Below are 17,860 nucleotides of genomic sequence, written 5' to 3'. Positions count from 1 at the left end.
CAAATAGACTTAATGCAACTTCCTCTCGTAGGACGGGTCGTAAACCATGACGTGGTATAGCAAACTTTAATGGCATATTTATTGGAGCATAGTTTACTCAATGACCCGAATAACGGTATTTTAGCATAAAGGTCGTCTTTAGTGAGATGCAGTGTTTGCAAACCAAGTTAAAATTGCATTTAATTTTATTTTGCGTTTATCGACATTCTTCATCCATAGCACGTACGTTAGAAATTTGTAGCGTGAGCTTACAAAAACTGAATTAAACTAACCAGAGTACGAATTTTTAATAGTGCGGTAACTCTCCATTATTGTAAAATGCCATTTGGCCGTTAAAACGCCAAATATTTCCTTTAGTGGTAAAATGAAAAATGTTTACTCTGTTAAGTGTAAACTAGGTCATCTGAAACTGGGATATTGTAATGAAAAATTTCAGGCCAAAATAAGTGTAGCAGTCGACTCACGCATTGGGCTTTCCTAGAGATTAGAAAATTACAGCTTCATGGTGTTGTTTTGAAAAATTTTAATCCGGAATGCTGTGTAAATGCAATTTAGTTTTTTATGTTGTGCTTTTTGCCATTATTTCGATAGTGATTCAAAGGGGTAAGTAAAAGGGAAACTAGCACAAGGTATCAAAAGTAACTGTTACAAAGTAACAGTTACTGAAAATGATCTAATTTTAAAATTTATTCTTTCTGTCTTCGGGCAGCTACCACAAGCCACAACAGGAATATAATTAGTCACAAGAATTATTATAGTTACCAATATACAGTTAGCCATATTACTGAGCCCATAACATTTTCCCAAAATTAATTTTAGTGGTTTTCATTTAAACTTGGCTCTCAAAATGAGAGAAAGTGTTGCTCAAATAAGGTTGAACCGATAAGCGATAAGTAAATTTTTCGAAAAGAAAACCCCAAAAGAAAAATCAAAATTTTCATGAATGTCCCAAATGTTTTGGTAGCGGTGTGACGTCACAAAACTGCGTGATCGATTTTATCCAGGGAGCGTAATACTCAATAAATAGGAAATCGCGTAAGAAATTTTGCAATTACGGGTTTACATTGTTTTCCTGTTATCTGATTATTTATTGAATTGTATAGTATAGGTGCTAAAAATAGAAGATATTTAGTGTTATAAAAGGCACACTACAAGAATGAGGAAATGTTTCCGGCCTGGAAAATAAAACAATTTAAAATTGATGATATCATTATTTTATGTATTTTATATAGTCATGTGGAAAAATACAGGGAGATTTCCCTGAAGTTCCATGCGCTTAACCTAACGATTTTCCAAGGATTTTAAGCCATTGCTATAAGAACATTTGTTCAACTCTTCAAAATACGCATTTGTTGCCGGCAGCAGCATCCGCCCCAAATTTCTTGCCAGTAAGATTTTTTCAAAATCGGGAACAAACTGAAATCGGAACGAGCTAAATCTGGTGAATAAAATGCACGAGGCAGTAACTGAAAACCCAACTGTTCAACTTTATTCATCAGAGCACGAGATTTGTGACATGGTATGTTGTTCTGATGAAACAGGATTTTTTTTTGTCAAACCAGCACCAGTTTCTCCAGAATTCTTGGATGTAGCCCTCCTAGAAGGTTTGAATAATATGTTCCGTTGATAGCTTTTTCCCTTTGAAAGATAGTCAATAAGAAGAATCCCTTTGGAACCCAAAACACATTCGCCATAATCTTTCCGGTTGATGGAACAATTTTTACCTTTTTTTGGAATGGTTTCGTGCTTTTCTGTCCACTGTGGGGATTGCTCCTTGGTTTCCGGTAAATAATGATGAATCCATGTGTCATCTATTGTAATGAAACAACGCAGAAAATCAGTCTAGTTGTTTCGAAACATGTTTACACATTGACGCGAAATGTTTGCATTAGTCAATCTTTGGTCAGGTGTCAACAGACGCTGCAGGTAATTTTCTCATGCCTAAAAGTTCTGGCAGGACACAATGTCCTGACATGATGTGTGCGCTCTTTAGATATTCTCGCAGCGTCAGCAATTTCAACCAGTTTTGACCTCCGGTCACCTAAGAATTTGATGCATTTTTTGGAGGATTTCTTTAGTGGTAACTGATTTCAGTCTTCCCGAATGTGTGGCATCTTTTGTACTGGTTCTGCCACGCATCAAGTCCGCAACCTAACTTAATGGTAGAAAGTAATAGGGATGAATTGCCTAATGTTAGAATCTAACTCAGCTTTCACTTTTGTTGGCGTTAACCTTTTAATATATTATATACATGGTGTTTTTTTTTGGTGTGCCTACCATTGCTATCTCCGAAACGGCGAGAGTTACAACTTCGATTAAATTAGACTAAATTGGCTCCTTATGGAGCTGATTAAAGAAACCGCTGCAAGGTTGCCACATTTTCAGTAGTTTCCTAGATATTTGAAAAAGTATGAAAATGGTCCAAAACTTCAATCCCTCGTATTTCGTATACTATTTGTGACAGAAAAGAAGTTTAAATTACAAAGTTTCACAACTTTTTACTCTCTACAAAACGACATATCGAACGTCATTGTACAACTTTTAGTAACTAAGTAAACTTCATTATTTTAAATACGGACCTAGAATTTTTATTTCATATTTCGAAAGCGCTTTTTATTCCTGACAGACCCATGTATAATATGTTTACATTTATTAACGTTTCAACCCGCATAATTCATCATCAGACTATTTTTTATTTACCTTTTTAAACTACACTACATACTCTTTCTTATTAACATATAATTAACCTAAATGTTCAAAGTGTTTCCCATTCGCACTTAGACATAACCGTACATTATTTATTATTTTTTTCTGAATGCATCTAAGTGTTCTGGGTGTAATGCTTTGAAACGCAAAGATAATTTTATTTTTTAAGTCGTCAATATTTTCTGGTGGGATTTTATAAACTTTGTTTTTAATTATTCTCCAAATAGAAAAATCCATTGGAGTCATATCGGGAGAACGAAGTGGCCATAATATTGGGCCGTTATTTCCTATTCAGCGGTTAGGTTTAAATAAATCTAAAAATAACTTTATTTGACAAATAAATGTCAAACTTGTTAGAAAATCGTTTCCATAGTGACCTAGTACGTAGTGTAGTTTAAAAAGGTAAATAAAAAATAGTCTGATGATGAATTATGCGGGCTGAAACGTTAATAAATGTAAACATATTATACATGGGTCTGTCAGGAATAAAAAGCGCTTTCGAAATATGAAATAAAAATTCCAGGTCCGTATTTAAAATAATGAAGTTGATACCGATTACTTAGTTACTAAAAGTTGTACAATGACGTTCGATATGTCGTTTTGTAGAAAGTAAAAAATTGTGAAACTTTGTAATTTAAACTTCTTTTCTGTCACAAATAGTATACGAAATGCGAGGGATTGAAGTTTTGGACCATTTTCATACTTTTTCAAATATCTAGGAAACTACTGAAAATGTGGCAACCTTGCAGCGGTTTCCTTAATCAGTTCCATAAGGAGCCAATTTAGTCTAATTTAATCGAAATTGTAACTCTCACCGTTTCCGAGATAGCAATGGTAGGCACACCAAAAAAAAACACCCTGTAGAAGTATTTTATGACTGTACGCACTTCGTTTTTCTCTATTTTTGGTAAGTACCAAACTTGTGAGTGTATACCAAGTGAAAACCTCAAAACCAATTGGTATTTCATCATAAAATAACAAAATTGAACAGAAGAAACATGTCACTCGATATATAAATTGAATTATATTAAGGAAATCATGCTTCATTCATTGTGAGGCCAGAAACTTTTCGTCTTATCCTCGTATTGTCTTATGGCTTATATTCTTGAGAAGGATCAATGGTGATGTTATACTCTATACTACTTCAGATTCTCTATTCAATTGAAGAAAATCAGTATTAAAGTTACTCCATATCTCGGGAACAACAAGAGATAGTTCAATCACCGCAGTGCTATCAGATTTTTGAGAACTGAGGTATTATATTGATAGTAATAGATAAGAACGTTTATAGTTTTGCAGAAAATTCTTTAATTTTAAGGCGATATTGCTAATATCAGGATAGTATGAAGGGAGATTTAAAAAGGAAACATCAAGAAACATATCGATTTCCTCTCCATCTTCCCTTAGTTAAATGTTTTAGGCTTTAGGTACACACTTGTTGACTATTTACTTCACTCCCAATTTTAAAAAATGAGAAAAAGCATTGAGAATCCAGTATCTACGTCATTATTTAATATGATATCAATTATTGATGAATCTGATCTTAACATCAATTATTAATTAACATTTATCTTTACAAATTCACGGTGTTTACAATTTTTTGATAAACTTAAAAAAATTTCTAATTTTTATTAAAAAAGTTGCAAACGACCCGAATAATTAATTAATAGACAGAAATTTTGTTACATCTGGCAACGTTGCAAACCTGGGTTATGTGCATTTCTGTCAATGTCTGGTAAAATGGTAATGATTTTGCAATAAAATACAAATTCTAAATGCGGCGTTTATTTCCTTGCAGGTGGTGCTATACGGTGCTACGAATGTGTCGCCAGATTGGGAGTAGGTGACAGCAGCCCTTGTCTCTACGGTGATGAAAGGCAACTACGCAGAGTTCACTGTATTGGACCGTCAGTCTGTGCAGCATATCACTACCAAAGTGAATATCTTTAAATTTGCTTCTACATCCATATTCATAATTGTGACTTTTTACATGAAGTAGTCTCGTATTATCCCCTCTTTCTGGCTTCAAAAGTACGAAAAGAAATCCGTTTCAAACATTAATCTACAGACCACAAACTCTAAAAATACTGCTTCGTCCACTTCTTCTAGATCGTTGAATACATTATAGTCAACAACAGTTAACTAACTGTCAGCAACAGCAAGTCATATAAAGGGTGTTCTGAATGGTCAGAAGTCTAGGATAATACTAGAACTTCATACAAATAAATACTAACTGCCTTCGTTACCAAGTTACTTGCTTTCAAAATAAGAAAATAAAAAGAGTATTTTTGCTTTCAAACAATTATCATGGTAACAATGAAAGTTGGGCGATATAAATAATTCACAGTCGTGCTTATTTTCATATGTAAACAGATATATCATGTCTTCTTCATACAGAGGAAGTCAAAATTTCTCATTTAAACTCATTTATTTTCATAGATAGTTGACGTAATAAGCGTTTTTTAATACAGTAATGTTCGCTTATAACGAACCCCAAGGGACCGTAGTAAATAGTTCGTTATAACCGAAGTTCGCTATAAGCAATAAATGGTGTTATGATTGTTTTTTTAATTAATACATAACTCACTTTATTTACATACATATATATTTTAAAAAAGTCAACAAGTAACATTCTTCAACTAGTAACCAATTTAAATAATACATATTTGTTAAATTTAACAACACTTTTTAGGAATTAGAAAGAAAAAAATCGCTAATTTTGGTTTGTTTTATTGTGATGAAATGAATTTCATTTATATGTAATTCCACATGGGCTATTCCATCGAGAACATTTTGTGGAGTATTTCGCGATTGAAGAAATTGACGAATACTAGAAACATATCGAAGTGCTTCTGTGGTTGTAGGAACGGATATTATTTCATTATTCTCATATGCTTCATCTTCGTCTTCCTCATCATCATCATAAGTGTCAGATGCAGAAGACACAGACGCAATAATGGCATTATCGTCTAAAAACTCAACGCTCACAAGATTGTCATCCACATGAACAAATTCATGAAAATCGTTGTTGGTTTGAAGAAAATCCTCTTGAATGTCGGTTTTATTTTTGCATTGATTTTTTTTAAGCCATTCGACTAATGGTAAGTCATCATCTGAATCAAAATTCTCATTTTCGAGAAAACCGGCATGTCGAAAACAATTTCTAATCGTTTGCTTTGACACCTTTTGCCATGCCATATGAATAAAGCGTATTGCATCCAAAAGAGTAATAATACATTTTTCCTTACCACTATCCATACAAGATATCATTTCCGAGAGGAGGAGTCGTCGATAATGACTCTTTAGACTATGGATAACACCCTGATCCATGGGTTGTAATTTAGAACTAGTGTTTGGTGGCATAAACACTAACGTAATCCACATCAAATTTTTAACATCGGGATGAGCCGGACAATTATCCACTAACAATATGATTTTTCTTTTTTTACGGCGTAATTCTTCATCCCATTCACGTAATGCATTTATAAAAATCTCTGAATTCATCCATGCCCTTTTATTGGACTTATAAGTTACTGGCAATTGTACAATATTCTTAAAACATCTAGGGTTTTTAGATTTTCCAATTACCAATAACTTTCTTTTTTCGGATCCTGTCAAATTCGCTACAACAAATATAGTGATTCTTTCTTTGGAAAGCTTTCCACCTTCACAGGTTTGCCCTTTAAACTTTAGTGTTCTATCAGGTGTAAGCTTGAAGAATAAACCGGTTTCATCTCCATTGAAGATGTCCTCATCCTTAAAGTTTGACCTAATTATTGGCCATTTGTTTTGCAGCCAGTCATCTATAATGTTCATATCAACTGAAGTCGATTCTCCAGTAATTCTTCCACTCGTAATATTATGCCTTCTTTTGAACCTTTCGATCCAGCTTCTATTAAATTTCGGTTCCTGGTTTCCGGACACCTTACTTGCAAAATCTTCAGCTTTTGATTGTAATATAGCACCGCTAACAATTGCGTTATTATTTCTTTGTTGAGAAAACCATTTTAAGAGTCTTTGGTCAACTTCATAATTATTGGGCTTTTTGATTTTTTTTACATTTGAATGTTGTCCACTTTCGAAGGTTTTTAGGATTGTTTCTTTATTTTTCCAAATTGTTGCAACCTAAAATTACATATGTATAGTCAAATTTTAATTCGTATTAATACTATTTCAAATTACATAATTTATTACAAAGCCGGAAAATTACTGGAATAACAAAAAAAAATATCTGTGAACATTGCATATTTTATTGTTCTTACCGTTGATTTACTTAATCCCATTTCTGAACAAATTTCACTCTGTTTGGCATGTCTCTGCAACCGTTTAACAATGTCATATTTACAATTTAAAGTTAAAGCTTTACGTTTTTTTTTTTTAATGATATAACTCATGATTTTTTTAACGAACGAATTCTTTGAACGCTATCAATATACTGGAACAACTGTGTCGTTTGTGTCAGCAATTTGCTTCAAACGATTTTGGACTTTCCCCGAGAATTGTTTACTTTTCTTCTTTGGGATTTCGGTAAAATCCCGCGTTAAGTTCGTTATAACCGTAAAGTTTTTCTATTCTTCTAAAAATTTAAGGTTCGTTATAAGCGAAAGTTCGTTGTAAGCGGGTTCGTTATAAATGACAAAAATAACATACGTTTAAATGTACTTGAGTTCGTACTTCATAGATTAGTTCGTTATAACCGAAAGTTCGTTATAAGCGGGTTCGTTATAAGCGAACATTACTGTAGTTTGATGGTTTTAATAATTTTCCTACAAAAAAAGATATATTTTGGTTCAATCGATATTTTATACCATTTTTAAGAAAATCATATTTTATTATCAATATGTATCATCCATACTAACAATTTGAAATGAAAGAAAATAGCAGTTTATAAAATTTTTTTAACAACTAATCTTACTTATTTTCAGAGCAAATAACTTGGTAATGGAGGCCTCTAGAATTTTTTTTTTAATACTAGCATTATTTTTTTCTTCTATATAACTTCTAGAATTTATGACATAATCTTTACGAACACCCTGTATGTAGTATGTGTATGCTTTATACACTATTATGATTGTAGTAAAGTGTACCTTTTACCTGATAACCATGAAATGATAACATTGTCGCTTTCCAAATTAAGATATCCAACGTAGGAGGTGTCTATGTTCTTGCAGTCCTTGCTAAGGTGTTACAAATATATTCACATTATTATTTTTTATCAATTTAATCGACTTTTTGAAAAAGTTGGAACAAAATTTATCGGAATCAAGATTGCATCGTTTATATTTGCAGTCATAGGCAAAGCATAGTGTGCAGGAATACGAAAACCTCTTATTACACTCATGAAAATTTGTGCGACTCGCTTTCAGCTCGTGTCATTAATTTTTTTTTGTTTTTTACTCATCAGAAAAGTTCGAGACTGGTAGTACAATGTATTATTCTCGACTTTCTTGTAGTTTATCTTAGGAAAACATTAATATAATTTTTAGCGATGATTCCTGGCACACCTCCTTTAAATCACATCACAAGAGGATGTCAAGCCTTACGATTTGGGGCCACATGTGAGGACATCTTCCAAGAATTGAGAAGGAGAAACCAAATTTTGCCAGGTCAACACACTTGCACCACTTGTAGTACCGACCTGTGCAATTTCAGTGTTCCACTACTGAAACCGCGTGTTTACAGTATTTTAGTGTTTATATTCATTAGAGTACTTTTGTTTTAAATTTCATTAGATTGTTCGGCGAAAGCAATTTAGAGGTGACACTCTAAAAAAGCCATTTCGGAAGAAAACTATTCACTGCCAAGTACAGAAAATGACATTTTTTGTAGCACAAAAGTCAAATTACACTAATGTACATTAATGTTAAACGTTAATTTATAATTAAGTAAGTAAAAATCTCAAATATTCCCTGAGGAATTGATTGAGGTACCTCTACAAACAATAATAGAATTATGCTGTAAATGCGAAAATTACGAATGAAATTGTGCAGTAGTAAAATTGCTTCTTAATTCCAGAAATTTCCTATTCGTAGTTCCAGAGACTCCTTCAATAACAAGTCCAAATTTGCTATTATTGTCGACAAATTGGCTTTCCTCCGTCTTAGCAGAAATGCAATTTAACACTAACACAGTCCATTTTCATTTGGGTGCGGTAAATTTTTTTAATTTTTACTGTAAAGACAATTGACTACACGCTCATAAAAATAGCTTTTTGATTTAATTTTAGGAAAATGACGATAAATATCGTTATATACTGTTGATATTTTAAATATGAATGCATTGCAAAATATACTATTTATTTTAAAAATTGTAACACCTAGAAGTCATGAGCGTATTTTAATGAAACTTTGTAAATATATTGACGATACTATACAAAATAAATTATATAACTTACAAATGAAGTCTTTAAAATTCGAATAATGCGTATAATCACCTTATGAATGAAACTACTTCCAGAAACTCGTCTGGGCATGCTTCTAAGTAAATGGTCAATTTCCTCTTGAGATAGTATATTCCAGGTAACTTCAATTGTATTTCGTAACTCTGCTAAAGTTCGTTATGGATTTTCCAGCATAGTAACTGTTTTTCCTGTCATGTCCCATGCGAGTTCTATGGAGGAAAGATTAGGAGAGTATGGAGGTCAAGGAAACACATTAACAGTACGATGTCATAGATGAGTCATAGTTATACGAGTAACATGTTGCCGCGCATTACCTTGCTGGAAAAGCACCTTTTCAATACGTTGAATGTATGGTATAGTTATTGGTTCTAATAATTCCTGTATGTAACACACTGCGTTATATGTAAAATTCGATCAACTTCACCACTACTACAACTAATACGTGTAAATAAAACACCGCTCTACGTGAATTTTTAATTTTTGTCTTTTTTTTTAACGCACGAATAACTTTCGAACTTTCGCAGGCGACGGGAAAAATATTCCTGCCGCAGTACTGACCGAAAATTTTTGTTCGAACTTTGGCAAAAACATTTAACACAAATTTGCTATAACACAGTTTCAAGGAGGGTTTTTTGATCATAGGCTAACGAAGCCTTAGATTTTTAAGTCTCTTCCCTACAATCTTTATTGGATCAATGTACGTTTTACAATTTTAGGCACATGTCTGTACAATCTCTGGTATACGATCACATAAAAGTGTGACAAACAGTTTACCAACGATTCGATGCAAATACGGAGAGTTTCAGGTCAAACGTTATGAAAATAATCACATGAAGATGCACAAAATTGGCACACCTAAATGCCTAAACCTAAAGTCGTCTCTCTTCTTATTGTTTCACCTACCCAACGACGCAAAATCAAATTTTAGTTATAAATTATTAAAGATACTTCACAAATCACGAAAATTACCCTCACTAATAGATCTTAGTTAATCTATATTTCAAAGATGGGACAACATCGAATCGTATTATTTAGTCATTACAGGGGCAATTTAAACGTATTATTTAAATAAATAATTAATTTTTTATAAGAATTAAGTGGTATTAAAATTTAGATCTTCATCGCGACTCTTATATTTTTGGTTTTCTACGATTCCTTAAGCTCGGTCAGTTTTTGGGAGACATGTGGTCACAATACTTAGCTAGAGTATCCTCAGTAGTCGTATTTATTGGGAAAATGTTTCCCAAAGAAAAACCAAGTAAGCATATAAAATACATTTAATATTTCGTACCTGTTTCACGTCCTGTATATTTTTCGTGGTCGGGGCAGCCGGCGGCGCATCGCCAAGAAGTTCGGGTAAAAAGAGGCTGGATGCCAAAAAATATTACCCTCTAGAGGTTCGCAACGGTTCGATTCGGCTTGGATCGGTCCAACTGGTTGAGACTTTGAAAAATGTTCGGTGAACATCTCATAAACACCAGGAGCTATAAATAAATGACAAAAAATCTTTTTGTAGAGGACGGCGCACCGGAAAGTTTCCGCTAAGGTTATTTTTCTTATAAACGAACAAATGAAAATACGTTCGAAGACGTAAACTTCAGTTATCAAAAATAAGCATTTTTTTTACATATTTGCATCCCCTCTGGTCCGACCCCTGCGAAAAGGCGGCTATCATCCTTAATACGTTAAATGGAAAGGAGGGGGACGAACGATATCTTATATCAAAGGGAATTGAATTCCTATTGTTATGAGACCTTCTTCGCATTATTTGATCGATAAATAAAGTGTACAAAAAAGAATATTAGTAATAGTATTTTGGAATTTCAGTCGATATTTCGAAAAATCTGCTACTATCGGTTTCAGTGAGCCATCCTGTATTTAACACGCTGTGCCTCAGTGACGAAGCGTTTAAGGACCTTGGTAGGCATATAAACTTTTTTGCTCAAAACGAGGAACTCTTTAATTTTTGAATACTTACGTCTGGGACACCTTGTACGATATTCGAAGATTGAAACGATATCTTTAAAAAACCTGAAAAAACCCCAGAAAATCGCCAAGAAAAAGGAAATTTCTTAAAATACCTTGGAAATCAACGCGCACGAGATGCAAAAAAATCCTCTGAAATCCCAAGCAGGAATTCCCTCGTACCTCTTCATGTTGTTCCAAAAGTATCATTAATATCGCGTAAAAAGTGTATAGAAAAATTTGAAAAATCGTCAGACGTCTTCACCGAACCGTCGACCAATCTCAATCTCTCTAGATCTCTCGACGCGAACTTACTTTGAGATTTAAAAATCCCGATCGCAAACATACTAACCACACGTAAATCTGTTTTCAGGTACCTTCTTGCCCGTGATATACAACTTCCTTTGGATGGTGAGGAACCTAATATCTCTAGTATACATAGAGGTCTTATTCACGGTACCAATGGTGGTAGTTCAGTCGCACTATTTGATGGCTTACTTCGAACGAGATTCCTTCTTCCGTTATTTGTCGTTGCATCTATTTGTGATTATTGTAGGTTGATACCGTACGCGATCTACGTAAGGAACATAAGAAAAACATCATTTTTAGATGCTCAGCTTGAACTTCATAGTTATATTAGGAGAGAGAATCTTCTACACGAATTGTGGCGTCGTTAAAACTTTGTTGATGTCAATTAATCCCGAGAACGAAAACTTAAAGATTAAATCGAATCGACACGTGTTGAGGGGTTCAATACAAAAGGTCCACGTACGGATCGCCATCGTGATAATCATCTTATTTCACGGTGGTTTGTTGAACTATTATTTCTGGACCGTCCAAGCCGAACAAAATGTTTTAATTGTCTTAATTCTACGACCGATTTTCGGTTTGTCGCCACAACGACGATCGTTCGTTAAAATTAAAAAAAAAATTACATTTCAGGAAGTGCCGCGTGGAAATTTTGGCCGTACATTTGTGGTTGTGGGGTTTTCAGTATAACATCAATGTCGATAGTGTCATCCATCTACTTCATATACTTTTTTTTCCAAAACCAGATGGCCTTATTGATTCTCATCGACTATATAATGCAATTCCAGAAAAAGTGCAATAAAGAGGATCGAAGAATTTTGAATTATTATAGGAGCTTTCTGCAAAGGGCCGAAGTGTTGAGAGAGTACGAAAAGGGCATTATGGAACATTTAAAGAACATCGCGGGGATGTATTTGAAGATTCAAAGGTACTATTATCGAAAAAGATTTTCGCTCAAATCTGTCACTGCTGTAAGGTTCGATCCTCTACGCCCCAAGAACCGTGCAGTCACAATTTCTTTAACGCTAGAACCGACCAACGACCAAAAAAATCAGGGTCGCACGAATAGGGGTTGACAAAGTCAAAATTCCAAAGTAACGTTTCTTGCTCGATACTAAAAAAAAAGACAATAGAGGCTCGAAGCAAGAGACTGATGAAGAAAAGATTTCGCATACGCCACTGACGTTCACGAATTGCCCCTGACAAGACTGTCGAACGCCCCTTAAACTTTCATTAAAAAAATGTAACTTCATGAAAATCCCTATGATTTTTCCCGCAAACCAAAAATCAAAAAACCCTCAAGTACGTTCTGAGATATGGCCCGAGATCCCTCGACGAGGTTTCAATGAAAAGACCGCGGTCGTGTGAACGCCATTGATAAACACAAATGAAAATGTTGTGCGTTACATTATCTGGTTTTGACTTTTCTTATTTGAAATGTTTTAACTTAAACCAATCTAAGCCACCGTGCTTTCCCAATCGACCCGTCTTCTTATCTGTAATCGAAACCGAACCGAAATCTCTAGGAAAGCCACGTAACCCATGTTAAATGAGACGTCCGGTATATCACTTTCAGATCAAACAACCGAATAATCAAATCAAACCAGTCGCTACATTTCTTGTTCCTCTGTGTCTACATGTGTTACTCGTTTGCAATAATATTACTGGTTTTCTCGGTGAGTTCAATTTAACTAACGTTTAGTCTCGTTTAGCCATACTCCACATTTTAGTCTTACGAAGGCGGCACTCTGATAGGACTAATCAATTGCCTAATATTTGTCTTCATCGGTTATATTTTACTGAACACCGTTGAAGATTATAATCATTTCGTAAGAAAATAATTCGAAAAAAACCTCGAGATCGTCGTATAAAACGAAATGTTTTGTAGGGAAACATGTTTTCTACGGCATATTCGGACTTGAGTTGGTATAATTGGACCGTAAAATGCCAGAAAATGTATTTCATAGGGACGATACATTTTTCCAGGGTATTTAAGATAACTTTGTTTCTGTGGATCGACGTTAACAGGCAGCTTTTACAAAAGGTATAAACTTCCATTTTAGATTCACGTTCACACGTTCTTTTTTCAGGTTTTGAGAACTTTATATCCAGTAATGAACCTTTTCTATTCGCTCAAGAAAGCTGGTTCTTGAAGTAATTATTCGCACCTAGTGATGTCACGATGACGTCTAATAATCTTCACGCAAACTTACTAAAGATCCTGCAAGATTACCTGCAATTACAAGTTTAGATAAGAGCGTTCTCGACAGATACCGAAGGTTTAATCCACTTTACTGTCGCCTATAAAGTGTTCCCAAAGAGCTACAATTTATGGCCCTCATAACATTTTATATTCTCAGCGTTAGTGATACTAGATGAGTAGCAGAAACTGTCACGGGTCATCCCGAAATTTTGGCAAATCTCATTCTCAATTTGATCTATAAGGTGTAGGACTTAAAACAACGTCTTCCATGGTGGCGCATCCTCGTAAAGATTAGAGAATGATAATGGGAGCTGCTCTTAGCAAGCAGTTGTTATTAGTAATCGGAAAAACAAAACTGTAAAACGAAAAAGGAAGAAAGAAATTTTAACAATTAGTACCGGGTATCTACGACAAGTCCCTCCAAAAGGCCTCCTTTAACGAAACTTTGTGAGCGTCGAGCGAATATCAAGGAAAGATTATTTTGCAATACAATTTTTCTAGTTTCACCAATGCCGTCATCGGATATTCATTTGTGTTTATAGTATATTATAGAATAAAAGCAATTTTTTAATTTTTATTCTGTTCGATTTAGACGTGTAGCTTTTCCGAAACACCGGATGTATTGAAAGCCCCATTCGGCGATAATTTTAGGTTACGTACGCGGACTTTCGCATTTAACGTTCCCGCGATAAAATTGATATCTAATGAAATAAGGATGAGACGAAATGAAACACTTATCGTTGAGAATGCTCGAGTTTATTAAAATATCTGCAGGTTAAAGTAAAACAACAAAATATATCTAAAAAATACAACAACATAAAATCATCGATCACGTTGCACTTGGGAGCATGTTGGGGCTGAAACCGAAGATCATTTTAAGATCGTCAATCGAAAGCTTGTTTTGACCCACTTGTTTCGTGCCTGTTAGAATGGCTTCGGCCATGGAGAGCTTCTTATCTTGCAATAGCTTAATGCGTTCTTCTATCGTATCTACTGCCATAAACCTAAAAAATAGGTAACGTTAAATTCAAATTTCTTAAGAACCAAATTACAAATGTGAACTATTAACTTCCTTTTTAAGCTAGTTTTAAGATCAGGAATCTAACCGATAACCCGGATTCAATTTCAAGGTGTCTTCGGAAATTAACTTTCTGTCAAATTTGATAACGCAGAGCTAATTTGGTCCTAAATTAAGTAATGTTTTAACGTTAAATTTAATATAAGGACACAGTCGATTGCAAATCAGTACGAACTACTGATTCTCCTAAGAGTGCTTTCACAAAGATAAACAGGTCGTGCCCACCGATTTGCTACTGAAATAGAAGGCTTGTTAAAAATCACAGCAAATTCACTAAATTAATACGTTACAAGCTGTATTAGGTTTCCGTAACTGTAACTGTGTCTTATATTGGAATAAATTACTTCACGTTTTTGACAATTCTAGTTCAGATTTGAACAGTCATAATTCCTAGGACTTACTTGTACATAAACACTGGTTTGGTCTGTCCGACGCGGTAAATTCGATCCTGCGCTTGGCGTTCCAGTTGTGGATTCCAATGCAGATCTAATAAAAATAAATGGTTCGCACCCACAAGATTGAGACCGACGCCTCCAGCCGTTAAGGATAAAAGCAAAATCTGGAAAAAACCCTGTTGAGGTATTTTGAGTCTCCGTAGAGAACAAGAAATATACACTTCTACAGAGTAGTGAGAATTTTATTGAGTAGGTCCTTATGGTACGAGTGGGAAAAAATGAACTAACTTACATAAACTTAAAACCAGGCCAATGGGATTGAAATGCTAACTAAGGTTCTTAGAATTAGACCAAAAACACATGTGCTAGCAAAAACAAAGAACTTTCACCAAGGACTACCCCAGTTTGACATCATAAATAAAGAATTATCAGATGAGTTCGCATATGGCCCTTCTTAGAAAGAACCCAGAAAATCTATAAATTCTTGCAACATGAACAAAAGGCAAGCAGAAACAAAACATTCAAAGTATAAGCAGTGTTGCATCATAACTTCAACAAACCCACTAACTCTTTTGAAACAAAATCAGAAAACAGTAAAAAAGGAATCACGAAAAATCGGTTTTTCTTAAATAACTTCAGATTCATTCGGAATTTTTCAAATATAAAGACATGATTTTGCAGAACACAAAAAGGCTCAATTTTTCTCCAATTTAACCACCTCCCTATTTCTTATGGTTTACAATATCCCTGTATAGTGCATTTTTATCCGAGATGACCTGTATACAGAAAGTATCACATTCCCCTGAATCATCATCTGAATCGGAACCATCACTGGCCATAATCCGTGGCGCCTGAAAAAAAGTATAAAAAAAACATATAAGCTGCCCTTGAATCATATGAGTATATACAAATATTCAAATTTGAACCAGCTTTGAAAGAATTCAACTGTGCACTTCTCATCTGTATGAGAACATGACCGAACGAAACAAGGCAAAAGATAGAACCAATATGGAACATTCAAAATATATGCGGATATGCCAACAGTGTGTATTTGGAAGACATCTCTTTTACATTAAAGTTAAAGCAAAAAAATTATACAAAAATTGTAGAAAGAAGTGATGCACATACATACATATCTCCTATTTCAGAAATCCACTTTTTATTCCTTTTCGGTTATACTTATGGACTATATCAAAAATTTTCAAAATAATTTAAATTTTATTTTGCTCACATTTTAAAACTATTTCGAATCATACAACATAAGTCAAAAAATTGTACAATTATCAGTTTTGATTTTTTAACTAGAACTACTCAATTTTTTTTTTTTAGTTGAATACTGTGTACCATTCTGAACATATTTGATGTATGTTATATAACATACCTCTTTGTACAATCCAAAGTTCAAAGATAAATATGTCGGAATAGCGTTTGCTGCGTTTTCCATTTTGGAGGAAAGGTATCTCTTTAAAAGTCAAAGAATGAAAAGACAGACTAGCGAATTCACTACCCCACGACCGCTCTTCTGCTCGTCAATCTATTAGCTGCCAGTCCTTTGTCCCTGTTGTCTTAACTTTCCCAGTTCTGGTGAGTCCTTCAGAACCGTGGGAAAAGTACCTGCTAGTCCCTATTACAAAGGAACCAATAGTTTAGTGTCACCCAAATAATTAGCACACATGGCCACTTAAGAGCGTCGTGGTATTAGTGACCTCGCTCGACAATGCTTTTTCTTAAGAAGGCTGTCAGCCTGCCCTTCATCTTATTGTCTCTTCTAATATTACATCTACAGAACTTAAAAACTAATAAATCTCCGACAAATACAATTCCAAAGAAAAAGTCTAAGAGGTTCAAGTCTGACGTCTTTTCCAGCCACATTATGGTGTTACCTCAAACGTGGTATAATGTACCTTATAACAAAAAAATCACCTTTAATCTACCTAGAGATGGTAAAGTGGTATAACTTAAATAAAAAATTTCATGCTTAAATATTTTGCTAAATGTTAACTCAGATGGTAACAAAATATACAATATACATATAAGTACAGGCTGAAAAATCATATCTTAAATAACAAAACAAGGGTGGTCAGAATTAAAATAATGTTGGTACTTCAAATAAAAGAAAACTTTTTTTCTTTTTACGAGCAATTTGTGGCCGTGCATTGTCTTACTAGGAAAGCACATTTTCAATACGTTAAATTTGTGTGATAGCTATTAGTTTCAACACTTCTTATATGTAACGCACGACGTTATACAGTGTGTTTCACATTAGCAATATGAAGGAATGTATGCTTCCGTGCATTTTCATTTATAGTATACAAAAAACAAAGTAAAGATTGGAGATGTCACAGCTGTCGTCGTACATAAGCTCTAGAATGCTTGCTTTATTAAAAAGAAATTTATATTATAAAAATATTGTCGATATCGTATTTGAAATTTTTTTAAATTATAGAATTATATTTTCTTCATTTGTTATCGAAACTTTGGAATCATTTTATCTTCCGCGAATTGTTAGAATAATGAATAAATAATAATAAAATGGAAATTTTTCGATAGAGGAAAAAGTCTTCATTGTCAAACAATTTTATTTAGGACAATCCTTAAAAGGAGCTGTCACTTGTTTTTTAGAAAATTTTGATAATCGACTCGTTCCTAGTGTTGATACAATGGGTCGCGTCATTCGAAATTTCAAGACGATTTGATATGTTTCGCCCTTGCATCGTCAACGCCTTCCACAAGATAACAAAAAAAGGGAAGAGCAGGAAATAATGATTTGTGCCAATGTTGAGGAAAATCTTGATCAGTTCCTC

General features: G+C 34.1%; 2 protein-coding genes across 2 annotated transcripts; one reads left to right on the top strand and one right to left on the bottom strand.

Annotated features, from left to right (window-relative positions):
• The first annotated feature begins 311 nt into the window (after positions 1 to 311).
• Positions 312 to 8,754, top strand: LOC136417821 (uncharacterized). Its single transcript, XM_066403634.1, has 3 exons — positions 312 to 603; positions 4,505 to 4,642; positions 8,193 to 8,754. The coding sequence occupies exons 1-3, from the start codon at positions 534 to 536 to the stop codon at positions 8,426 to 8,428; spliced, it is 444 nt and encodes a 147-aa protein (XP_066259731.1). The 5' UTR covers positions 312 to 533; the 3' UTR covers positions 8,429 to 8,754.
• LOC136417825 (tigger transposable element-derived protein 4-like) lies at positions 5,395 to 7,418 on the bottom strand. Its single transcript, XM_066403639.1, has 2 exons — positions 6,969 to 7,418; positions 5,395 to 6,831 (listed from the first exon to the last, which is right to left on the bottom strand). The coding sequence occupies exons 1-2, from the start codon at positions 7,098 to 7,100 to the stop codon at positions 5,395 to 5,397; spliced, it is 1,569 nt and encodes a 522-aa protein (XP_066259736.1). The 5' UTR covers positions 7,101 to 7,418.
• Positions 8,755 to 17,860: the final 9,106 nt, after the last annotated feature.

This window comes from Euwallacea similis, chromosome 30, assembly GCF_039881205.1.
Source record: "Euwallacea similis isolate ESF13 chromosome 30, ESF131.1, whole genome shotgun sequence".
NCBI classification, from domain to species: domain Eukaryota; kingdom Metazoa; phylum Arthropoda; class Insecta; order Coleoptera; family Curculionidae; genus Euwallacea; species Euwallacea similis.
This window is presented reverse-complemented; position numbering and strand designations above follow the sequence as displayed.